This window comes from Rissa tridactyla, chromosome 1 (genome assembly GCF_028500815.1).
Source record: "Rissa tridactyla isolate bRisTri1 chromosome 1, bRisTri1.patW.cur.20221130, whole genome shotgun sequence".
NCBI classification, from domain to species: domain Eukaryota; kingdom Metazoa; phylum Chordata; class Aves; order Charadriiformes; family Laridae; genus Rissa; species Rissa tridactyla.
Window position 1 is genome coordinate 156,728,524 of NC_071466.1, and position 25,717 is coordinate 156,754,240.

The window sequence follows — 25,717 nt, forward strand, 5'->3', positions numbered from 1 at the left end:
TGTAACTACTTTCCTCCAGTGACTCCCTGCTCATGGCGCACAGAGGATTAAGACACGTGTACTGCTTCAGCTGCAGTAATTCTTCGGTTTAGGAAGTGTTCAACCCCAGTTAGGAGACTTCTCCTTCCAATGGAGAAACCCCATACTACAGCTGTCGGGGACTGTTCTCACATCACTGATAAGGCTCTCTTTGTGGGGGTAGTGCACAGAAATATATGCATACAGTATATATCAAAGATTATCTTGCCAAAATGCTATTTTCAACATGGACTGGAAGCTGTAAGGAAGATGCTAGATGAAGACTTTGGTTCGAGCCAACCATGCACTTTTTTGGGGCAATTTTTGCTTTTACCTTGAAAGCCATTGGCAGCTCAATAATGTAAAGGTCAACGTAGTCCAGCTGCAGGATCTTCAGGGTTTTCTCCAGTGTGGGACGTACCAACTCAGGGGGGTGGCAGGTATTCCACAGCTGGGGAGACAAGCACAGGATCTTTTTTGCGTGCCAGGAGGAAAAGTGACCATCCTCCAACTGGCACCACACACACGCACTCTCTTGTCTTTTTGATAGAGCCTGTTATGCACAGCGCAAAGACATTGTGGTCTACATCACTGCAAGACAAAGGTGAGGGGCCTTATCCTGTCCTCTGCCAGAGGCAAATATAGAGGTTAATGCAGGAATCCTCGCCCGGGACTGTCCCAGTGCTAACCCAATAAAGCCAGTACATATTTGTTTATTACAAGACAGGTTCTTCTGAGTTGAGTATATTGCAAACTCTTGCTCAATGAACTTAGGCAAATTCTTTTTGTTTTCCGAGCTTTCCAAGCATATGCTTTCACTGGAAAACTGTTCCCACAAGAAGTCTGTGGTCAGTTTTATGCTTGAAGGCAGAAGCTCAGATCATGTGAGTTAGCTATAGAACAGCCAAGCACCCGGCACTAAGAGAGCCTCTTGGTTTTCTCCTGTGGTCATGGAGCCTGACTGCTTGCCTGATCTAGGGAAGTTTTAATTTACACCCAGTCCTCACTGAAAGATGTATTATTATTTAGTTGCTGTAACACAGGTGTGACTAGTTAAAGCACAGCCTTTCCCACTGCTTCCCTGCGAGGTTATGCCCTGAGGTTGCCATGGAGTGTACTTAGTTGATTAACTTTCAGTACTATCTCTAACTGAACTCTGCTGATGCAAGTCTCTTGCAAGAATAAAACCATATCATGGTAATTAGTAACCAAGAGCTCTTAGTAAACTGATTGCTGCAGTTAAAAAAGCCCAACAGAATTAACACACAATAGAAGGTTTTAAGTGCCATCTGTTTGCACACAATAAGCTGGGCTATTTTGTCTTCTTTTTTCAACACACAGAACCGACATATGGAGTCATGTGGAGCTTTTTGGCACCTTTATTGGCTGGAAAAACCTGCTGATTGTTGGTATTATCTAGCCAGTTCTGCCACCAAAGCTGGCAGTCACTGTATGCCAAGGTGTAGAATGAATTTGTTCTTGAGACACAAAACACTTGAATTGCCATTTTCAGGAGAAGATAATGATTATAGGTGTCAAAGGACATAGCCTGGGTAAGTTTTAAAGTATTTTAGATGTTTGGGGTTTTTAACTCAGATTATAGTTATTTCCTGGGAAAACCATCTGCTCAATTCTGCCAGCAGAGGCAATGATGCGTTATCTTGAAGTTCAGTTGTACTGAGGGCAGTGCGTCTGACCCTGCCCTAAGCTGGCAAACCAAAGCGGGGGTTGGCACCTGGAAATTCATACTACACCTTCCCCGGTTGTATGTTGTGAGGCGTGAAGAGTTCAAGATTGCTAGACAGCGGTCACACAGGCTGAGGTGTACTGCAGTAAAGGTACTAAGGTCCTGCTCTCAGAGTTTCAAACTGTTCCACTGGATTTCCTGAAAGCCTTTGGTATGGGTGTTTTTTTAAGCACTTCACATGTAAAATGAGATGCTGTTTTGGACTTGAATATAGGTATGGAAATGAGTCTGTATACTGTTCACGTTTAATTTGTTTTGTTACTGTGTTTTAGAAATTTAGTAACCTGAGGTATGTTGATAGCTTAGAAGCAGTTTTTCCAAGCGCCCTTTCTAGCCCAGCTCTGTTGAGCTCAGTACTTGCCAGTGAATATACTTCCCTTTAAAATACTGCAGAGGTTCTAAAGAAACAGCCTTCAGAAATAGCAAACATTTGTACTATGTTAATACATAGATGCCATGGAAACTTAAGCGTTTCATAACTGTTTTCATGACTTGTACAAGTTATTGTATTATCTACCTAAGTAGAACCCATGTAGATGTTTGAGCAGTCAAAGCTGCCAGCTGGCTTTGGCATTTCAGGACACCACATTTCCTGGAAATGTTACTTCTAGTTTAATGAAAGAAATATCCTGGGATGAAAGAGGAGACCAAAAAGGTCTTGCTATATAAGCCAAGTGAGATGTTGGCAGTTGATATAAAACCTCTAAAATTTCTGGATGCTGAGCTGCTCTGCCTGATCAGCCAGCCAGCAGCAAGAGCCAAGTGCAAGTGCTGATGATTTCAGCTGGCAGATGCAGCCCGATTGCACCAAGTCACTATTCCAGTAACACTGCCACTCAGCAGGGCTCTTCTTGTTAGTCCGTCCTGACGGACCAGCCTTCAATTTGCATCATCTTTGCTTAAGGAAAGATCTGTGTGAGGGGCCTGTGTCTGAAGGGTCTTGGGAATTTCTGGCACTTCTGATGTCAGTAAGGCTGAAAATAAAACTGACTTTTGTTGTGCAGACTACTTTCAAGAACGGTCTATGGTATCTACCTTGTTTCCCAGAAGATGCAACAGTTTATAACAGTCAGTTACCAATCAGTGGCTGATGTATCTACCAGTGGCGTGATATTTGTCTGTAGTTCATAAGATACAAAAGTTCAAAAGGTACACAAAGCCGAAGACACATAAGCTCATAAGACAGGGGACATCCAGTCCCACTCCTCCTGGGAAGTTCAGAGCTGCTGTGAAAAAAGTTCAGTGAAACCTATGAAAATCCTGGATCATGATGGATTGAATTGGTTGCAGATTATTTTCCACTTCTGCTTTTGAACTTCTTAAAGACCACAGAGATGCTCTAATGAACCCTTAAACATCTGAAGTTTTGTCGAGCACAAACAGGACACAACAGAAAGATAAATCTACTTGTGTCCCCATCTCACTGTCACGAGGCGGGCTGGAACCTCAGGTATTGACTACCATGGTACCGCGAGTTGCAGCCCTAAGACTTGCAGGATTTGCAGTGTAGGGAACAACTGCACTTACAATCAAGGAACTGAATGAAGTTTCACAGGTGGCTCAACGTTTAAGTACTGATCATCAACTAGGAAAATCATCTACTGATTAGATCAGACACCTGAATATAGAAAAGCTTAATAAATAAAGTAAGTTTGGAATCCTGGTAAAATTTTATCAAGAGATGCACTTTCACAGACTCTAAAGGTTTATATGGGAAAATAAAGTGCAGGGGAAGCAGTTGGAAAAGTTGAAGACTCAAAATTGTTAGGCCATCTGGTTCTAACCTTTTGGCACAACTTTGTGTTTTTGATTTGAAATATTACTGGTAATTTGCAGTAATGAAACTTTAAAGCAGCTGAAACAAAATATTTTGACTGATCCAAATCAACATATTGGACATATGAGAGACTGAGAGACTACCCTGATAAAGGTGGAAAATTTGAGGACGTGAATCTTTTCTCAGGATGGCAAGGTTGTTACCAGTAGAACCGAGCAGGGAACTTGGAAAAGAGTTGCATACTTTACAGATTGGAAATTGCTGTACTTGGAAATTGGTCTTTAGCTGCTGAAAGTCCACTTGGTCTGCAAACTACCCAATCCAAAGCTTAGTTTCCCAGATCATAGAGCTTAACTAAATTGCTCACAGTAGAACAGGCTTTTTATCCCATGGGATCTTTCAGTCTAGGAACCATGATATTTATTTCCAAGGCCATTGAGTAACTTTTGAGGATTACGTCTTATTTGGGAAAGGAGAAAGGGAAAATATGAGGCTGATACATCCAAAGAAGCACTGCAGGAAGGGGAACTTGAGGCCATAAACTCCATTAGAAACTGGACAGGCACCATGAACTTTCTGGGGCCACCTGATCTTTATTCTGCAATGTGTTCTCTCTCTTATACATAGGATCTCTTTACTGTAGTTGTTAACAACTTTTGTCAGACACTTCTTTCGACCAGGGATTTCATTCTCCTAGAAGAGAATCAGCTCTTACAGCTAAGATTTTAAAGTATTCACTTGCTCATGCATTACTCCGGCCTCATTGCTTTAGAGCAGAAGCATGATGACGTCTTCTCTCCAAGTGAGTTGATTCATCATCCTAGAACGTTTTAATGACAGGTGATACAGTAACTAAGGGTGTAGCTTGATGAGTAATTTTCTGGCAGTAGTACCGATGTAGGCACTTGCTGTTCTCCTGTACGCAGACACTTGCATGCACGTGCTTGCTTCCACCCCTTTTGTTGTGCAACCTCACGGCAAACCTGTACGGGGAATTGTTCTAACAGAAAATAACTCATTTGCAGGATCATTGTCCAGGTCGGGCTCAGTGTGTGACTATACAAATGTGCATGCCAGCACGACACATGGGACAGCAGTAACAGCTTAGGCAGCACCGCTGAGCGTAGCAACGGTCTAAACTTGCAGGTGCTTACAACAATAGGCAGAATGGATGTTGCATGGTTCCCATTGCTAACAGAGCTTTAAACTGAGAACAACAGTGATTCCTGTGCTTAACAGCAAATCTAGTGCTCATAAAGCTATGCGGCATTATGGTAATGCTAGGAAAGAAAAGCAGAGGATGTTGGTTCTGGAAGCATGCCAGATGTTGACCGCCGGCATTCTTAAGAAAGCCCATTCACAGAAATCCTGGATTTAGTGTAAGAAAAAACAACAACAACAACAATACAAACAAACAAAAAACAAAAAAACAAACAAACCCAAAAATGAGTGCAGCTTCTCACCTTGCCACAGTAAAAAATGTCTTCTCGCTTGATCTTTCCTTCAGCAATCTTCTCTCTGATGGCTTGCCCCACTTCATGCTCATTGTAGTAGACAAAGGCACCATCAATATGGCGGTAACCAGTATCAATGGCAATCTTCACCGACTCCAAACAGGAACCTTTGGGAGTCTAACGGGAAAAGAAAAAGAATAAACATGGTTTCAGCCTTCTGCTCACCTCTCCTGCAATGCTACATAGTCCCTGCGATATGTACAAGGTTCATGCTGGAGTTTATCCAGTCTAACCATCCTGTACCTCCACAGGCACCTGTATTTCAACTTCTGAATAAAAATGTGCTGTGCACTTTTCTTCAAAAATGTCTCAAATGTGGAATTAGACTGGAAAAAGGAGCAAAGCAAAACATTCTCTATGTGTCCAGGAAAGAGAGAGTGCTAGAGTCCTCAGAAAGTAGAACTGAATGTATTTGATATGAAAATTATTTCAGAATTTCTTACCTAGAGAACAAGGGCTTTCTTACAACAGCCATTTGGTAAAATCCCTTACTCAAAGGGAAGAGGGCTTTTTGGTTCAGCAACCACCTGACAGATCAGAAGCTGTTTGAATATTTTATGGCCCAGCAGAGCAGGAATTTGGATTTCAGTTCTTTCTCCTCAAATCAGCTTACCATTGGTGGTATCACAATCTGAAGGGTGATAGCTCAGGACTGTCTACTGGTATTCCCAGTTCTGGACAGTTGCTTTTCCATGTGGCTGAGAACTAGTAGGTGCTTTAGTGTACATTTTTTTAATACATATATATATATAGATATATATATTTATATTACTGCTTCAGTTTAAGATGAGACCAAGAAACCTCTTAATAAGTCCAAGTGGCACTTTTGTACTGTGTGCCACTCTTCTGTTTACTTGTCTTTGCTGAAATTCAGAGTAAGCTTGTTTTTTCAGAATGGTCATATTTTCCATTAGCCAATGCGTCAAGCAAAATACCCATAGGCCAAGCCAAGTGAAAAAGTGTAAGATTGGTCACTGAAATCTTTTGACTGGTCACTGAAATGGTACTGAAAACATCTTATTGTCACCACACTTTGTATAATGAGAGGGCAGGTCTAAGTGGTGGTGATCAAGGGCTCTCAGTGGCACGTGGCAACACTGTTCTCCCACCCTTTTCATAGGCGTTGCTCTGCTGCGACAGGGACATCTGTTTCATTCAAAGGAAAACTGAAATAGGGTGAGTCAACCTGGGCTGCTGGGCTGCTGTCTACTAGCAGCAAATGCCAAGAGGTGAACATTGCTACCTCCAAGTGAAGGGCCAAGATTGCGCTGCTTCTCCTATGAAGAAAACGGATGCCAGAGACATCTGGAAATGAGACAGGATATGAAGAGCAGATTTCAAATTTGTTGGTTTTGCTGATGCCAAAGGAAGGCAAGAAGCAGGACTGGCAATAGGTGCTGTTGGGAAGGATCACTTTTCACCACAGCAATCGGTCTCCCTCCTCTCCCTCTAAGCTGCCCTTTGACAGCAGCCACTGGCTTGGCTGTCTGGGAATTTGCCATAAAATAAGAAGCTGCACTTCCATCACCTGATGAACTAGATGGTGTGAAACCCATAGCTACCACAGGACTAAAGACATTGTTCTGCCCCTCCACGGTCATGGAAAGAAGATCTGTGAAGGACTGCTGAAGACACATGGGGGTCAACCTCTCTGTCTTCCAGTTCCAGAGTTGTAGGTTGGTGGCAAGTTGTCCTGGGGTAATGGGACCATGTCCCAGCCTGCTTACTCTGCTCTTCAGCATCCCACCCAGGCTGGCTGCTGTCGGACATGACTGGGCCGACTTCTGTTCAGATTCAGGGGGGAACTTTCTGCTCCAGGGTGCAGTTCCTAAAGGTTACTTAAAATGCAAAGCCGATTATGCTTGCCCTTTTTTGTTACAGACGTGAGCGAGGGGCTAGAGGCAAAATGGTACAATTTGGCACGCTAAGGTATTTACGGCAGTGACGACGCAATCTTGTCTGCTTAATTGAGAAACACAACGAAACACTTGTTTCAATGCTTTGCTGCTTTTGCTGTGGGAGCCTCCCAAAGGCACGCTCGGCCCCTGCCATGGGCCCTTTCCTAGTCGTTAGTAGGATGTAATGAAGACCACGGCAACTAAAAGCCTTTCAGGAGCAGCCAATGGCTAGCTTTCACTCGGGGCATGTCAGGCGGCGTTACAGAAGCACGAGGCACGGAGCAGTGACAACCTCCAACATGTTTGCTGCTTTGTCCCTGCCTGAACCTGCAAGGAAGGATTTGAGGAAGGCAGCAGGCAAAAAGCTCTGACACGAGCACTACAAGCCTGCAGTTACTGATGACAGTAACCTCAGACCTCAGTCTCGGCAAGGAGCTGCACGAGGCTGCAGCCGCAGCTGCAAAGCTCAGGCTGACTAGTACAGAGCGACAGGGCTCAGCCTAAAGGTCTTGGGAGCCCAAACCCAGGTGATGACTAGTTATCTTAGAGAGAAATATGTTTTAAAAAGCGTAATCGGGGTTTTCTCTGTGAAACGTGATTTTTCAACCAGTGTGACTTTTAGATCGCTTCAGCCTGTTTGACTTCTACCATTCAAGTGTATGAAAGCAGAACATTTAGAGTACAGTGATGCATTACCTTAATACAGATTAAAAAAAAAACAAAAGGGTTGGTTTGGTTTTTTTTATTAACCTTTTTCCTTTTGTTGAAGAACCTGAAAATGGGGTGTGGGCCTGATCCTAAAATTTCCTCTCTCTTCTCTTTGCAGTCTTGAGAGATTGCATGCACACGGCTCCCAGTCGTTTCCTGAAGCTGCAAACTAAATGCCACAAAGCATGGAAATATTGATTATTGAGTTGCATCTTTTCTCAAATGCCAGGGCCCGTTTGGTCAGTTACAAAAGCAGAAGGAATAAGTGAGGAAGGGCAGAGTCTCACGTACAGGGCAACGGCATAATTGCAGGCTTGGGAGGAGGGTGGAACAGAGGAAAATGAGAAAGCTTGCAGTTACTGCAATTGCCTTTGGCTCCATCGGTTAACTTTTGTTAGAGCTGAACTTCTATGTCGTTCTTAATCTTTTGCATGGGATTTACACACATCTGTACAAATAATCTTGTGAAAGGCTCCTCCATCTCAAGGATTAATCTTATTCTTTAGGGGCTCGAGGAGGCTTTTTTTGGATCAAGCCTTGATTACCAATGTCCGGAGATGGGTTTACATTAAATATAAATATTTTCATTGCACTAGTTCATTTCATCTGATGTGGTATATTAGTTCTGACAGACTCTGGTCTAAGGTGCTTCATATAAAAATGCAAGGCAACCTAGGGAACAATTTTTGGAAAATCCTGCCTCTATTGAACCGTCCCAGATGAAGGCCTGGGACATCTGCGAGTCTGGAAACTTTATACCATATGTTTATTTTCATTCTAATGGAGAAACTATCATTTCTAGCATTTCACATATCTAATCCTTCCAAATCCTCAGTAATGGGCTGTGGTAAACTGTGCTGATGAGTTGCACAGGCTAGTCATGTTGTGGTTTTGCCACTTTTTAGAAGCGTTGCCTTAAGTGTCGTATCTTATTCCATTGTTTCCTGACAGACCATATTAAAGCTGGATGACTCAGATCACCACTGCTCATCCATCTTTCCATCAGAGAAGGCACGAACCTGGATATTCCCCCCTACCCTGCTGCTCAGCCTGAAGTGTTTTAATCTCTTCTGCCTTTCATGGAAATAAAGTCTTTAACCAGTGGTGGCCGGATCAGAGATTACCAACTGAAAACCAAGTTTCATTTAAGTGCGGATAGAAGTTTGCGATATGACTGCTTTTATTTATGCCTTGTGGTGTTGTACAAGGGTCGGCATTTCAATCACAGTAGCTGATGGAGCAGTGCCTCCAGGCTGTCTGACCACTGAGCGGCCACCTTTACTCTACCAGGAAAACCAGACCTCCTCCTCCTACTTACTGTGGGTTATACTCACTAGCGTACGTTATCTAAAACGTGGTTGCCCACGCTGTCTGCTCATTTCAGGTAGGCCTTTATTCTTGCACCTTTCCCATATAAGCAGGGCTCATGTTTAGAGCAGCACAAATGCCAGATGAGGTACAGAAATGTCTCAGCGTTATAACCCTTTGTGCTTTGTCAGGAGTAATTCAGGACGCTTTCACCTTAAGACAAGTCTTTGCTTCTTTATTACTTTTTATTTAAGTGTAGATAAGAGCTATGCTTGATCCTTAACTATAATTAATGTTTGAGCTTCTAATCAGTGTGCCCTGCAACTATGCTACTTTGATCAAGGACTGCTCTTTTAGAACTGGAAATTTATAACCACTTGTACACTCTAAGTCAGATTTTTATCTTCAGTGCTCCTACAGTCAGTCACTAATTTGTGCCAGGAAAGGTATTAAATTTATTACATGTTTTACGATGAAAGAAAAATTGCTTGGTTGACTGGAACCACTCGCTCAATCACTAACTTCTTCAATAGCATCTAGGCTGGTTTTAAGATTGTAGAGTTTAAGGAAACACACACAATTATTCCCTCTATCAATCAATAGCTTGTAAACCTCCTGGTTTACCACCACATGTGATGAAACCAGTATCGGTTTCCTTCAGCCTCCACGGTAAATAAATTTGGCAGAAGGGCAGGGGGAGCAGGTTCAGATTTGCACCTTCACTGAAAGAAAGGAAGAAGCAATTTGGCCCTTTCTCCATAGATGAGGTAGCCAACTGGCCAGTTACCACATTTTACGAGTCTGAAAAAGCAATGTGCTTCATCAGTTCTGCCTGTCTGAAAGGATCTGCTCTCTTTCTGCCTCTGAAACCATGAACTTTTTAATTTTTTTAATGTTTATTCCAGACACCTTCCATCACATCCCATTTTGTCAAAAACTATTCTCCCTACCATAGAAAATGTACACCTTCAGTTTTGCTCATGATTGCATGTGACCACGCCACGGGAGAATATTTTTTGTGCAGGCATACTTAAGTAGAAGAGTATTTGCTTAGCAGTGTTAGTGGTTGTCTTACTCATTACTGCTATTTAGTGTTGCATTTCAGCTGCTCAACAATCCTTTTGCTTTTTTTATAGCATCCTTTTCTGGTCAGCGATTTCCATCAGCTTTCCAGCTGATAAAGAAGGATTCCTCTTACCTCCAAAGACAAAGCTAACAGGATACTTTAGCGGCAGATCGTAATCTTACAAAACCACGTCGACAACTACCATCAGCACCGCTTTTATAAGTGTATCAACATCACTATTTATTAGTCATTTATTCTTTATGAGTGCATACAGTAAAGGAAAACGGTCTGACTTAGGCTTCCAGATTCTGCTCTGCCTCGTTTCATGTGTGCGAGAGCTGAGGAAGCAGCACTGGAGGGAGGGAGCCGTTCACCTTAGTCCTGAGAACCTCACCCCGTTAAGGCAACGGTATCCAGTCCCTCAGCTGGGAATAGTGATCCTGGGAGGAAGAGCTTGAGGTGTTGGGAGAGACAGGGCCATCTCCTGGAGAAATCTGAATGTAGCTGCAGCTGAATTACACAAGGGATCCAAGCTGTGGGCTAAGCGCTCAAGTCCTAACCTATAATTTAAGATGTGGAGCCGCTGTTTAGGAATCTTAGTCAGCTAAATACAGGAAGGAGAAAGTAGGTACATTCCTGGGCTCAGAGCCTCCTTTGCCAGACCTCGTCACTCACACACAGATTCTTATGCAAGTTTCTAGAAGCCTAATTGCTTATTTCCATTTGCTTGTTTTCCGGACAAACTGGCAAAGGGGACTGGCTTAAGATGTTAGGAACAGAGCATAGAAAACATGTGTACTGAAGGCATTACAGGAAAGCACAGGTTGAGTTTACAAAGCCAGGGGATATGAGCCACACAAGGGTACATTCTTAGAATTGTTTAATCTTGTAAAGGAGAAGCTGTACTGTACACCTCTTTCTTGGAAAATGCAACCGCCAGCACATCCCCTTCTCTCATACACAAGAAAATCTGGCTTTCATCCCCCGGAAGCATTGGCTGCCACCATCCAGGAAGCAAAACCCAGCGAAGGGATCTCTGCAAAAGCAGGTAGAGCTAAGAAGGGAGGCAGAGAGCACAGCTGAGAGCCACGAGTTGCTGTGCTGGCCCAGAGCTTTGCTCTGTGTCACACAGTGCGTTGCTTTATAGAAAGAGCAGGACAGCAAATGCACCCAGAGAAGACGGGGGGAATGGAGGTGCTTGCTGCCTCGTATCATGCTGTGAACGAGCGTGGACAAGGGGTGCCTTTCTCCTCTAGCCTGATGTCCTGTCAGTGGCCTGAAGCGTGATGTTTGATTGCCCATACAACAGAAATTAGATTGCATAACCGCAGATTTAGCATTTCTAGAATTCCTGTGACATTGTTATTCTAGGATTTAGCCAGAGCTGTGTTCAGGAAAGCCTTATTATTGTAGCTGGCAGAGGCTGTTGGAGTTATTTTTACCACTTGATTGCAGAATCCTCAGTTTTAGGATCGCCACAACTTTTCACCTGATGCAAATTCACTTAGTGCAAGCCTAAACTAAAGGGCTGCCGTGCCTCTCCGTCAGCAGCTAGAGGATTAGAGCAAACCAAGCAAATGATGTGCACAGCCGCATCCCACGCTCACGGTGCTGGCAGGGTGGACTGGGACAGTTTCCTGAAGAGCTGGAGGACACAATAGCCAGCCCTGGAAAGCACGGACCTAACTGGAAGGGTAGATGCTATCAAAATACCCTTCAGACTAGAAACGTGATGCCAGGGATGTGTGAGGTACAAGGGGAAGATAAAGCGCCAGCTTGTGCAATAACAGAGGAGAAGAAAAAGGTTGCCAGTAGTTCTTCTACTTCTTTCCCTAGAGTTAAAGGGGAGAGGTTCCTGGCGCTGGTTCGAAGAAGTGTTTGCAAAGGCAGATGTAAAACTTGGGGAATTCCACCACCTAGTTAGCTGAACTGACAAAAGTTGGCTTTGATGAAGCCTAGAGAGGCATTTTCTGCACAGCATTTTCAAGTTTTGACAAATGTGGCCTCCTAGGTCAACCGAAGACACAACCCAGATGTTAGCTTCCCACATGAGCTGTAAGAACATGCTCATGCTGTTCTTCGGAGAACTGCGGGGAATCAGGGACGCATGGGAGTGCACAGCTGTATTTAACGTATGGAGTCAGTCAGGGATGTTTTAGGAAATGGAGGTTTGTCTGGAAAATTGGGGTCTAAATGTTCTTGCCAAAAAGCATATATTTGAGTTGTGTTAATTCAGGTTACTCACTCATAGGGGTGCAGTTTTTCCCCTCTTCAACAATGCCAGTGATTTCCTGTCTCATCTTCTGTAAAACAATCTTCATACCTTTTATTTACATAGGAGGGGTTCCTCTGTGGCTCTTGAGCAGCGTTAAAAATCCAGCATGTTTAGAAAGCCAGAGAAAAAGTGAAAAAATTATATTTTTCTTTTTGTGTCAATGTTTGGCCTTGATATTATTGCATTGGTAACAGCTAGCTTTGTCGGTTTTGGAAGAGGGGTATATTGAAACAGCTAGCGCTTGTCACTGCGGTACACAGCTATGGAATGGAAAAGGTCTGCTTTCTGTTTGGTTACTTTTCAAACAAGAATCCCTAGGACTGGTTTTGGGTAGCGCTACTTTCCTACAAGCTTATCTGGATTACCCTTCTATTAACTTTGGATCCGGGCTGATTAAATGCAATTCTACCCTACGTCATAGCCAGACGTGTAGCTCCGTGGGTGATGTTGGCATCTGATATCGACCACCCGAAAGCCGTACCAGCTCCCAGACAAAGTTGTCATCTCCTAAATGTCACCTTCCTCTGGGAACGTTTTCCTCTGGAGCGCGCTTGCGGTGTCGGTGCCGCGTTTGGGAGCCAAGTGACGCGATGCCAGGTTGGCTGTAAGAGCCAGACCCTCTGCTTGGATTAGGCAGGCATCGCTGCACTGGGGCCAGGCGATTATCTGGCTGTCAACAGTTTCATTAGTAGAAGTCCGCCGCTCTGCGGGGCAATAAGTCTCCTGATCCTAGACCAGTCTGAAAATGTTTTCACATAGCAGCTGAGATGTTAGCATAGGTTAGAGGTACTATCTTTTTAAGAAAAGTTTTTTTGAAGGCTCATAGTTTAGGGCATGCACAGGTTCAGAGTGGTGGGGAGTCATTCTGAGCACAATCTGCTTCTCAGAGCAAACTGAAAAAATCCACTGTTTTCCTGGACTAGCAGTTTTGTAGCTATTTGGCTCAGAAGTCCTCCATAAGTTGATGAACTCTGTAGCTAGAAAGCTAGTCTTTCATTCACCCTCATGTACAAGGCCGGGCCCATTCTCATCAGGAATTTTACATGTTGATCGTTTCAGTAAATGCAGCTTTTAATCTGTCACACATGATTAGACACTAATTGTATTCATAGCTGGAAACACCGCAGAAGCCATTGGCGCAAAGTAGAGATTAGTCATACTATCAGTTTGTTTTCTATTAAGCTTCAGGATTCATAGAAATGAAGAACCATAGAGATTTCAGCAGGGAAGATACACGGAGGTGAACGAGCTTTCCTGCAAATTCTGCAGTGTCTTAGAGCCGTGTATTTTGTGCAAATCAAAGTCATAAGAACAAAGGTTGTGTCCTCAAGAAAGCTGCACGCAAGAATTTTTCCTCCAGCTTGACAGAGAGCGATAAATCATTTTGTCAAATCCAACCTTAAAATCTGACTTTAATGGTTACAGTACAGTTCTTACACAAAAGCTAGGAGTTTTTGAGCCTGCCACATTTCAGAAAAAAGCAGCTGCCTTTTCTGATTACCTGTTTTTTTTAATTAGATGACTTAATTTTCCTTTCTTAATGAGATAAAGATGCAATCTTGCATTTATGCAAGCCAAAAATGTTCCATTGTATAACATGTGATTACAGGGAGCTAGCAGGAATTGAGGCGTCAAGAGGTGGTTGCAGGCAGGGGAGAGGTCATGGCTGAACACCAAGAAGACAAAGCGTTGAAGGCACAGAAATGTAGAATGACGTTTCCAGTGGCAGAACAGAAAAGGTGAATGTAAGATAAACGAACTCTGCTTTTCATAGGTGGTAAATATGCCATTAAAGCATATATGAAAGGGAACTTTAAAATGTGTCATGCAACGTTAAGGTTTTAGCTAAAGTCATTGATGAAAGCAGAACTTGTCTGAGACCCTTTTGATTTAGTGCCGCCTTCTACTCTGTAACCTCACCTATTTGCTATGAGAAGTCCGCTCTGTGAAAGCAGTATCTTAAGTGTTCATCTGCTTGTCCTTCATCCTCTGGTGTATTTGCCATCTCTGCAGCACACAGCAGGGATGGATTAAGAAAATAATACAGCCCAGAGCCGCTGCAGTTTCTTGAATCCTCACGCAGACTCCTTCTCCTGTATCTTCTTACTCACCCTGCTTTTGATCGTGTTTCCAGCGAGTGGCCGCGCTCCTGCCCAAGAACCACGTTGTTCTGCTGCCTGCTAAAAGCTGACGCCTGCTACTGCGCTTTCTTGAGGCATCTGGGGACCAAATAGCAAGAAACCCTGCCTTTCTCTGCTCTTGGCAACTGGGTCTTGCCAATAATCGTGACTTAGTTGAGGAATAAGGAGTAAAATCTGAGAGATTAAGCAATGAGGGCATCACTCAACACCAGGATACCAGCTACTAAAGGAAGGGCGTCCGTCCCATCTGCGGTCTGTGCAAGCTGTATCGCCTGAGTAGGGTTTAGTCCTCCAAGTGCGAAACTGAGTCATGACTTTGTCAGTGAGTGATCTGGCTACAGATATATGGTTTTGGGATAAATATCACTCAGCATGAAGGCTAGGCCAAGAGTTTACTAACAGGCAGGCCCGGAGCCCTCCAAGAAACACAGCAGCCCAGGCACAGTTCTTTTCCTGGGCTGAAGTAACCTATGGCCTTCCCTTCTGCCCTTGCCTCAAGTGTACAGATCTCGGTTTGGGAGTATGGTTTTAGGATATCCTCAGAGACCAAGGGAACATAAGGCCACCCTCTGAAACATCTCAGAAATCCCAACCCTGAAAGACCGCGTGTTGCTGTGTGTCAGCCAGCCATGGCTCTGCTGCTCCAAAGCGCTCCCTGAAGACAAGAAGAATTAGTACCGCATGAGGTGATACTGCTGCTCAAAAAGCAAATGGCTTGAAAAAGTCAGTGGTGGTTACTGAAAGGGACTGTGACGGGGCACAATGCACTTTGGAAATCCTGGTCAGGGGATATGGCCCAACAACCTTAAAAAACAACCTTTATTTTGGGAGCTTTCTTCACTTCTTAAGTTCAGGGCATACATATGAGGCTCTGTAGCCAAATATCCCAGCTGACTCCTCCCAGCTCCATTCAAATCAGGTTCCCAATAGCCTTTTTAGGGAAGAAAAAGGCAAGGTATCTCTCCCTGGTCTACATCTATGGTGATTTCACGTAGGTTCCTAAAGATCACTTCATTACAGAGATCACTTCAGACGCAGCACTTGCCGAGTTCAAAGATACATTAATGAGCAATTGTTCACGTTAAAAGGACTGTGATATTTTCTTTATATATTTATTTTAATAGCGTGTCATAGGAAGTAAGCTAAGGCTGTAAGGACACTTGCAAGTTAGGGCAGTTCCTGCTCTTGCCACTGCCTCTCATCTCTTTCAAGAAAAAAATCTGGAAGCCGAGTGGGAGGTTTACCTCAGGAGGAAAGAGGAAGACAGTTGTCTGAGTCAGAGAAGGAGAAATTTGTAGGAAAGGGATCAGGAATTGGAAGCCTTTAAGCTTCAACCCAGTCTCTAGCCATCTCAGGTGTCACTCCTTCCTGGGACTTTCAATACGCCACCCATTTCATAGCTTTGGGTCAGGCCAGGTAACTTTCTCTACAAGTCACCTGAGATCATTGCTGTCTCCAGCCAATCGTGTTTCAGAGGCCAGTGATGGCCAGGAGGAAAACAGAGGGAATTAAATTGTGTGTAATTCCCCCCCCGCCCTTACTACAGCTCAGAGATCCAGATCGCATCATGGGGACAAGTCCCTTATTACCGCTTTTGACTTAAAAGCAGCCTACAGCAGCTCCAAAAGCAGGCAGCTGCAGCAGAGACGCAGCCTGTGCTGTTAAGAGTGATTGAAATAGTTTGTGCGCGCACATCCTTCTGTGAGGAACTTTTTTGGCATAAAAGGTACTACAAGAGCACTAGGGGCTGTTCTCAGACCCAGACAACGAAAAGTTACTCTGTTCAGCTTCTAGCTTGGGTGTAAAAAGTAATTCAGGGTGCCAAAACTGTTTTTACTTATCCAAAACAGATTTTTTTTTTTTTTTCACTTGGTCACTCAGATTGGATACGGGGGAGCCCTGGATGAACTTTTCCTCTCCCTGATTCAAACCAGCAATTTCTTCTTAAACAAAACCCAGACTGTCTGGGCACTCACAAGGGTTACTTTGTGGTAGTTAAGGATCTGGGGAAACGGGTCTCTCCCTCCTGGCTGGATGCCATACCGAGTTCTTCAGCATCCAAAGCTGTGGGGCTGGTGGGCAGCGCGCTTTCCTGTGGGGAGGGTGCTTCTCCCGCTCCAGCCTGTACGTGTTCCTTCTTGTCTCTCTCCAGCTATTGCATACCCCCATGATCACGTTATTTCCCTGGGCTGTGTGATATGAATTTAATCCCCAGAGGCAGAGAGGAGGACTGAATCTGGTTTCCCACCGCCCGTGTGGATTCCCTCACCAGCGGGCTATTCAAGGAAAGGCAACTGCTACCTCCAACTGCTTTAATAATCCTTTGATTCCTCAGCTTGTACTGCCAGTGCCCAAAATGAAATGCTTTGCCATTTGTTTTGCCTGAAAATATTCCACAAAACTGCTTCCAATTTATGAATGGATTTGGCTACCTCAGAACCTCATTTTTAGCAAAGTCTCAACTTGCCAAAAACCCTCACCCAGTGCTATTCTTGAGCGCTTTGCCCAATCTTATGTTTCAGAAGCAGTGCCTGTGTACAGTGCGGTTGCTACGACCTTCTCTCCAAGCCTTCTCCTCCCTCAGTCAAAACAGGAAGGCAGGAGAGGAGCCATGGCCAAGGCCCCTTGACCTTCCAGGGAGGCAGCGAGTATTTATGTGGAGGCACTGGGCTGACGATGTTAGCTGCGTTGACAGGGATGAGTTATAAAGTGAAGCGGGCATAAGTGCCGTTTTAACGAGGCGTAGGATTTCCAGGATTTAGGATTGTTTTTAGCACCTTTCCCCCCTGAGCCCGCTCATCCCCGCACCCCATCCGCTTCCAGATGGGTACCAGTACCGCTCGCCGGGCTGTGCTGGGAACCGAGCATCACTGTTGGGAGGTGCCGGCATCCCGGGGAGCTGATAAGGCTCTGCCGTGGCACGGGGTGGTGGCACGGGGTGATGTCACAGGCTCATCAAAGTGGCTGTCCTCCTCCACCCTCCCCCGTGGGGCTGCTCTCTTCCTCCTCCCCCCCACTCCCCAATCCATTTAATACCCCGGAGAATTGGGTCAACGGCTCGGGGGCCCTCAGGGAGGGAAAACTGGACACGGCGCATCTGCTGGAGCCTTGGCAGAGCCGCTCCTGCACGCGCGGGGCTTTGCCAGAAGGATCCGCAGAGCCAGACAGAGGCAGAATTGGCCTCAAATTTTAAAGCCGTCTGGAGGGCCTTGATAGTCCAAATTCACTGCTCCCGCTGTCGTTCCCTCCCAGACCTACAAGGAGAAGGAATATTTGGGGACGGGACGAGAGAACAGGGGAAGGAGTCAGTGCCCGAGATTTTCAGTGTTTTGCCTGAGTCCATCCTTGCTGGTTACGTAGGCAAGAATCTGACACAATTTAAACATTTCCTTCCCTTTGTGAAGGAGAATGCAAAACCTACTTCAACGCACTGAAATCTGCACCAAAAAGCAAACTAACCTTTTTATAGTTGTATGTTTATTACCTTCCCTTAAAAGTAAGGCTAGGAAACACCAATTAAAGCAGCAAAAAATATTCCTAAGTGCTTTTCTTGATAGACAACCCAAATTTATCACCAATTCTATGACCCAGTGAAGACACCTTTCTTTCTGCTAGCAGGTGAGCTGGTAGCAAATGGATTCATTGCACTTTTCTTGCTGCGCTAGGACAGTAAAGCAAAAAGAAACCCCCAACACTGCGCTACCAGTGTTTTCAGTCTCGAAGAATTAGCTGAGTTCTTGTTATCCTGACCTGAATCCAGTCAGAAGAAAAGTTTTCTTACATCTAAGGGGAAGGAGCGTTCAATTAAAATTAACCTGAATCAAATAGACCTTTTCCACCGTGGTCCAGCTCTGCTCCAGTTAAGTGATGTACTTCGTTGAGTCAGTAAACTTCCACAGCGGACCAAATTTCTGTCAATAGAGTTATTTTTTTTTCTTGTGTTTCACAACTGGAGAAGCATGACTTATCTCCCAAAGTGGTCTTTTGGAGAACAATTAAGTTATTTAAGATGAGCAAGGCAAGCTGCTGACACATTTCAATTCTGAAGGCACTGCTTTGCAGTTTATCCAGACAAAGCCTGAAACACGAAAGCTGGCCTCCTGCCTCTGTTTTCTTGTAACCGGCCATCGGAGAAGCAGATTTCCCTGCTCCGTGGCTAACTAGATCTTCCTGGTTTGCTTAACCAGCAAGCGAATTCCTGCACTTCAGGAAGAGCACTCCAGGCTCATTACAAGCTACTGGGCTACAGCACAAGATTGAGAAAACAGATTTGTTTTGGACAAGCTGCTCTGACAGGGAGGTGCCAGGGTGAATAACCTTCGGAAAAAAAATATAAAAAAGAAAAATCTGCCTCCAAGAGCACAATGAATAATCTGACAACTGAACGGCTCTGTATTTTATATCAAAGCACAAAATGACTAGAAGTCGTGGAGATCTGACTCATGAGCAGAAATAGCGTGCTGGGGACGGCTGGCACCGTTGCTACCACCAGCTGCCTGCCCCCACTGCTGGAGAATGGGTGGCTCAGATGCTGCTGCTTAAGCAATTCAGCCACAAAAGGCTAGAGCTAAGCATTTTAAGGGAAATGTGTCAGTGCTAGTATATAGCCTGCCTTGATAAGATAAACCTTGAAATGGTCCAGAGTTGCCACAAAGCCTTTCAGCTCTCTGGGCGGGAGGAACTGGACAGAAAGCTCGCCAGGCATCCTGGTGGAAGTTGGGCCAGGCACAAGTCAGCACTCGGCAGAGGAGCTTGTCCCGGCTAAGCGGCACTTCGCTGCCACAGCAAGGTGTTGACAGAAGGCGCCCCCCACCCCGCCCCCGACCTCTTATCAGCAAAGCAGCCTTTTTGACACGGGAAAGCCTTAAGCTGTGACCTATTTAAACGTCCTGCCCCATCACTGACCAGTAGCTACAAACAATTCTGCAACAAATCCCGTAGCACCCTGCTGCCACCTTTCCCCAGCTGCCCCCTCTGACAAGTTCCCCGACTCAAATACGCAGTCCTAATCCTAGCGTAAATCTTCAGCCCAGTTCCTCCAGATAAACATACAGTTTTTCACCTGGTCTTCTGCGAAAATGAGACTTTTGCAAGTACCTTATGAGTGCGGCTTTCTCTACCTTGTCTCAGCTCCTCCTCCCACCCATAACTTTCTAACATGTTTATCACATAGAAAGAGAAAGACAGCTCAGAAAAATCAAACTCCTACAAAGGCGGGGGGAGGAAGAATGGGTGGTTGGGTAAACGCACCCATCCCCACTGAGGGTGCAGTTACACGGCAGCTTCAATTGCTCTAAATTGGAGTTGCCATAGCAATGCCCTGCCTGCATCGCCCTCTCGTCCCCCTGCTTCTGTCACCAGAAAACAAGGGAGGTATACACAAAAAGCCACTACCCAGGGCTGATTCACCTGAAAATCATCCCAACCTAAAAATGATTCATTTTTGCTTGATGAGCTCCATGCAAATGCTCACCATCCACCTCGACCCACAGGAGGGCAAAGGAGGCATCAGGATTTTGCAGGGCTGGGGGAGAAGGAGCAGGACTGTTGTTGTGCTGGTTTTGGGACATCTGAATTTCTGCAGAACGAACTCTTATCAGGGTTATAGCATTGCCAAGAAGCTGCGCCCAAAAGGGGAATCCCATCCACCTCCCCTCTCAGCAGGTTACTTGCGGCTCCGAGCTCCCTGCCCAAGCCTGGCTAATGCCACAGCATCGGGCCACGACTCACCCGGGCTGCAGGAGGGGAGTGCAGCGAGGCAGGAGCACCCCTTCTGCTGGCAGCTTCGCTCTTCTCAACTTAAAACTACTGTAAAATTGCAATTTAAGGCTTAGGGGCATGATATACAAGTCTGGAAAGAGATGCTTCAAGTTTGCTCAGAGCTATTTTGTCACTGAATTATGCAACGTTCTGCTTTGCTACATTAAAACTCCCGTTAGAGAGTTTAATTTTGTTTCCCTAACCCTTATTCAAAGAACACACTAGCTGAAAATATCTCCAGAAACTCTGGTGATGCGGGGGATGGTGGCCAGCCTCTGAAATTGCAGATTCTCACTAATTCTTCCCATGTGAACTAGCATCATTAACCAGGGCGATCTGCAGCCCTGGAGGTTTCTTACACCTTTTCTGTGTCATTCATGTACTGCCCGCAGCAGTGTTTATTGAAGATCTTTTTCGACGCTGTTATTAATATATCATAGTACAATTAGTGGTTGTTAAATAGCTTTAATCAAGAGTTTTCTTTAAAACGGTATTTTTAAATACCTCATGGCATGCGGAGTCATACGGACAATATTGCATCTCGACTCTGATACTATTACATAAGAAGGGCTCTGGCCACACTATCTCTTTTCCTACTCTTCAAACAAACAAACAAAAAAGAACTGAAAGATCAGGCAGTTTTGGAGAGCGAGAAGCAGCAGCCAGGGAGTTGCCTGTGCGCTCCCTTGTGCGCAGAGGGAAGAAGCATCAGGTGTGCTTCCACAGCCTCCGTGCAGCCGAGCCGGCGACAGTTAGACGGGATGCCTGCCCGCGACACGCAAAACCGAAGGATGCGGAATATTTGAGCGTGGTTTGGCCGCCGGCAGTCAGCTTGTGGGAGCCGCAGGAATCAGGATGCAGGAATTTGGGTCTTTGTTTCAGGAACATTCCTTGGAAAGCGTCGGGGCCAGCTGCAAGACGGTCCGAAATCCCTCATCTTATCTGCGCTCGGCGCAGGGGTGGAGGGGGCAGCGGGACCGGCCTGGGGGGACCCGACGGCATCGTCCCCCTCCGGGCTCCTCGGTACCGAGGGCTCCGAGCCCCCTTGCCAGGGAGCCGACTCTCGCTGGGTGTCACATCCCGTCCCGGTGACGGGGGTTGCACCGCCCGGATCCCCCAGCCGCCGGGGCAGCGGCAGAGCCTCTCCCCGGCCCTCCGTGCCCCCACCGGCGCGGAGCTGGCGGTGCGGAGCGGTGAGCAGCACACCGCAAGCTGGGCGGGATTTTGGGTTCGTTTTTTTTTTTTTTTCCCCCCTACCTTTTCCTCATCTGCGCGCCGCGCACTGCCCGTACGGGAGAGCTCGGACTTTAACTTTGCACGGGCAAAGCAGCAAAAAGAGAAATAGTCGGGAGGGGAAGAAAGAAAGGGGGAAATAGGCGGGTAGCCCCGGTTCGGGGGGTCTGCAGCGAGGGCGGCCGCCACCTGCCCCCCGCCAGCGGAGCGGGGCGTCCCGGCGCCCCCGGACTTACTTTCTGGGGGTCGGCGTAGGTGCCCAGCCCCAAGAGCGGGATGCTGTTCCCGTCGCTCAGCGGGACGCGGTGGCTCTCGGCCGTCAGGTTCATACTGCCGGCAGGTAGGGCCGCCCCAAGCCCGGGGCTGCCTCCGCAGGGGCGGGAGCCGCTGCTCCGCAGCCAACCGCGGCCCCTTGCGCACCGACACCGATCGACCGGACCGACGATGCCTCTGCAGGGGTCGAGGTACGAACTGCCCGCTCCCGCCGGCGGGGAGTGCCTTTTTGGGGGGCTGAGCCACGTGTGCCCGCGGCCGCCCGGCACCGCGCCCCTCCGCGCCCCGCCCCGCGCCCCGCCCCGCCGCGGACACCGGCGGCCCCCGCGCACCGCCCCGGGAAGGCCCCCGCGGACCCCCGGGACGGCCCCCGCAGGTCCCTGCGGACCCACACACACCGCCCGGGCAAGACCCTGCGGACCCCCGAGCAAGCCCGGGGCCGGCCCCGCCGCGACCCCCGCGGGGTTGCTTCGGGAGAAGCTGCGCGCAAGGGCAAAGGCAGCTTCATGGGAAAGTCGAGGCAGGCTGGTGGGCGTCCCCCACCCCGGCGGGGATGGCGGGGGGGGGGGGTCCTGCCCGCTGCCAGGGAGCCCCCTCGGGACTGCCCTGCCCGCAGCTGCCGGCCAGGGGTCCAGCCCCTGCCTGCCGGGGTGTCTGCTCCCCCCAGCAGCAGGGCACGGGATTCCCAGGTTTTGGGTTGGCAAGGCTTGGAACTTTTCTCGCAGAGGTGTAAAGCCCTTTTTCAAAAACCCCAAATTCGGGGTTATCAAGGACACTTTGTGTCCTCCAAGGACAGTTTCCACCTCTCCTTTCCAAAGGCTTCAGGCCACATGTTGAAAACCACCACTGTAGGGGCAAGGAAGCGATGAAGAAAATCCCAGGCAGGAGGCTGATGAATAGTTCCTCTGCCCAAATTACAGCGAATGGGCTCAAGTTCCTCCCAGTCTGGTTCTGCTCTGCTGTGGAAAAAACGTATGTATTTCCTATCTCTGGTATGCCAGAAGGGGAAAATGCCCTTTATGAAATTCAAGCCATGGCTCTTACTGTCCTTTCTGACCCTAATAAAACATTCAGGGCTATGCCTTTATACTACACTGCAAAGATGTTCCCTGTCCTGAGCCAGCTATTTTGTATCCTGCAACTGTGGCTGTACTGAGTTCTCACCATTTAATTTTGAACTACATGGTCTTCTATGTCTTCCTAGATCAACCTGAAATTAAGCCCTCAGCAAACATTATTGCTCAGCCATAACAATGCCCTCTGCCTAGCAGATTATTTTATCTTCTCCAATAACCCACTTAGCTTTCTGTGCATGGTAATAGTTCAGCAGGTTATGCAATTCCAAGAGGGGTTAATGGATCCATCATGATAAGTTATCTTTGCAGGGTTCTTGAAATCGATAGGTGTGCACTAATTTGCATTTGGGGAAAGGGTTAGTGGCTGTTAAGGCTGGGGACCTACCTGGAGAACACCCTACCAAGAGACCCTTTTAGCATTACAGGTTAGATACCCGCAAGGATCTCCAGCGGAGATGGAAAAATTGCCACTTTTACTGATAGGAATGTGCCAAGTAGCTCATGGCTAAGTGCAAGCCCACTTGATCCCTGGCCAAAAATTACTCGATACCTAGGACACCCTGCAGGACAAAGGTAGCATGCTGTGGTCTAAAATGGTCCTTGGGAGGTGGGCTGAGTGTGGCCAAAGCTTTCCCGACAGCCTCTGCTTTACCTGGACAACACAATGCAAAGGACTAACTGTAAGGTGACTGGGTTCTCATCTCGGCGGGGGGGGTGGAACCTGGGGCAAACTACAGCCTGGCTGTAGTTACTGTGGGCACCCTGTTCCTGCTAGATGCCGTCTGCGTGTTATTGTAAGCTGTGGGTACCTGTGGGTGCAAGTATTTACATGTGACATGGAGGAAGCAAACCCACTGACCTCCTGCATGCCTCCCTCTTCTTCCCATATAACTGGCTACCATTTTCTTGCTACAGGAGAAGCTATTATCACGACCCTCCACGCCTACCATGCCTAAACACACTCTGTGTATTTGTAGGAGGACAGGTCGATGCCAGCATGTAGAACAGACTGCCGCATCTCTGATCTGTAGCCTTTGTTCAGCACTATTTCCAACAGAGGAGCAAAAGCACAGAGAGAGATGGAAATGGGGTGAGTAGAGAAGAGCCTGATGTGGCAGAGGGCATTCAGAGACCTCCCCATTTCCAGCCCAGTACTAGTATCCCATGAAGAGGCCCTGCTGCCCAACGGCTGATTCCTACCCCTGAGCTCCCACGCTCTAAGTCCACCCCAGAACCCACTTTTCCGTAATTCCTCCCGATCCAGCAGCTTGCGGGGGGTTTTATGGCACAGCTCACTCATCTTCTTCAGGCTCAGAGCACATCCAGCTTGCTCATGTGCTCTGGCACCAGAGCAATGCGTGCCCGGAGCTGCGCGTGATCCCGAGCTAAGCAAAGCACGCCTGTGTCTGCGATGCCTGTCCTAGGCAAGCGAGCAAGTTCAAGGAGCCTCCCTGGCAGCGGTACGCTAGCCTGATACACGATAGCCCTCAGCGACAACTGGGAAAGCAGGATTGACAGACTTGCCGTAATTCACAGAAGAGGGAGCCTGGGCAGGAGAACAACTCCTGCTTCTAGGAACAGTCGGGCAAAGCGGTCCATCACCTGGCGAAGGAAGACAGGCAGCCGCTGGCACTCGGCAGGGTCGGGGTTGACAGACACCCGTGGGGTAACAGGCAAAAATCACCTCTTTTCTACATTCACTGCTAGACTGGTCCTTATAAAATTCGGTCAATGCGCTTGTCAGAGAAATTGGAGAGTTTTACAAGTCCTCCCCCCCCGCAACCCCATGCCTTAACCGACAGCAAATGCTGTGAACGCTTTTTACACATGCGACTTTTTATTTCCGTAGGAGCTCTAGCTCCCTACCCTACTGTTTTAATGCCTTTGCAGATTTTATATTAAACCCCAGAAAACAGACAGGAAAACGGACTTTTTCCATTTACATCTGAGTTACTAACTCAAAATAGCCTTATTTAGTAGAACCTAGAAACACTAGCAGGTTTCGAGCTGACGATGAGTACCCTTTAAAGAACAAAGGAAGCCAGCCCAGAGGCTGTTGCATATAATTCTTGTATGTAACAATTTCTGCTAGCTGTTCAGGGGAGTACAGATCTCGTTTTTAGAGCTTAAATGACTTAACCAGACTTTTAACGAGGACACAGTATGTAGCAACTCCAACGGCAAAACAATGCAAGTTTCTAGAGGCAGAGCTTTGGCTGCTGGTTGTTGTTGATCAGCAACTACTCCGGAGCTTTTATAAAATGCAGATGTGATCTCGGTTCTTTCTCTAGGAAACAAAAACAATGAGGTTTCAGCCTGGCCTTACTAGCAAGTAATGAGAATTACCATCCTATCGACACAAGTTCGCCGTCTCTAGCGAAGCCTGCAATGCACACAAAAACACCTTCGAAAGCAGCTAAGGTAGGTTCACGATTCTTGGATCGATGGCACAGAGTTTTATCGCTACATTAGTCCTCTTAGACAAGTAAAGAGTAGGGATTTGAAAAGCAGCATCTTCTACTTAAGTGTGGAGTGTCATGTATCCTTACCCCCCCGCCCATAGACACACACAAACAAAACAGATTAAAAAATATAAAGAAAAGTTAGATATAAGTTTTTTACAGGAGAAGTTGATCAGACATCTGAGGCTTCTTACTGTTAAAAAATTGCAGAAATCTCAGGTAAAGAAAGTACTTAACGGCCTCTTTACCTGAACAAAACTTGTCAGCAATCTTTTAAAGAGGTCACCCTTTTACTCATTTTATCTCAAATTGCTGAGTATCCTGGTAACAGGAGAAAATGTGTGAGGCCTTTAAATATAGCCTCCCCAGTTCTTGGAGGATAAAAGATGGGAATGAGAAGGAGTCGTCAATTGGGAAGGGCTGGCCTCGTCATCTTCCAGGTTTCGTGTTTTCTCTGAGAT

The 25,717-nt window shown here is 46.6% G+C and overlaps 1 protein-coding gene and 1 long non-coding RNA gene across 2 annotated transcripts in view; one reads left to right on the forward strand and one right to left on the reverse strand.

Moving 5' to 3' along the window:
* Positions 1-21,940, reverse strand: part of AKR1D1 (aldo-keto reductase family 1 member D1) — a 35,534-nt gene extending 13,594 nt beyond the window's left edge. The window contains exons 1-3 of the mRNA XM_054197921.1: positions 21,682-21,940; positions 5,006-5,173; positions 353-469 (exon numbers count right to left, since the gene is read on the reverse strand). Of these exons, the coding sequence (XP_054053896.1) occupies positions 353-469; positions 5,006-5,173; positions 21,682-21,774 (378 nt within the window). The 5' untranslated portion in view covers positions 21,775-21,940. The remainder of the gene's footprint in view (positions 1-352; positions 470-5,005; positions 5,174-21,681) is intronic.
* LOC128908222 (uncharacterized) overlaps positions 1-23,885 on the forward strand; it is a 45,572-nt gene extending 21,687 nt beyond the window's left edge. Inside the window, exon 2 of the long non-coding RNA XR_008465883.1 lies at positions 23,772-23,885. This is a non-coding gene — a long non-coding RNA (uncharacterized LOC128908222). The remainder of the gene's footprint in view (positions 1-23,771) is intronic.
* Positions 23,886-25,717: the final 1,832 nt, after the last annotated feature.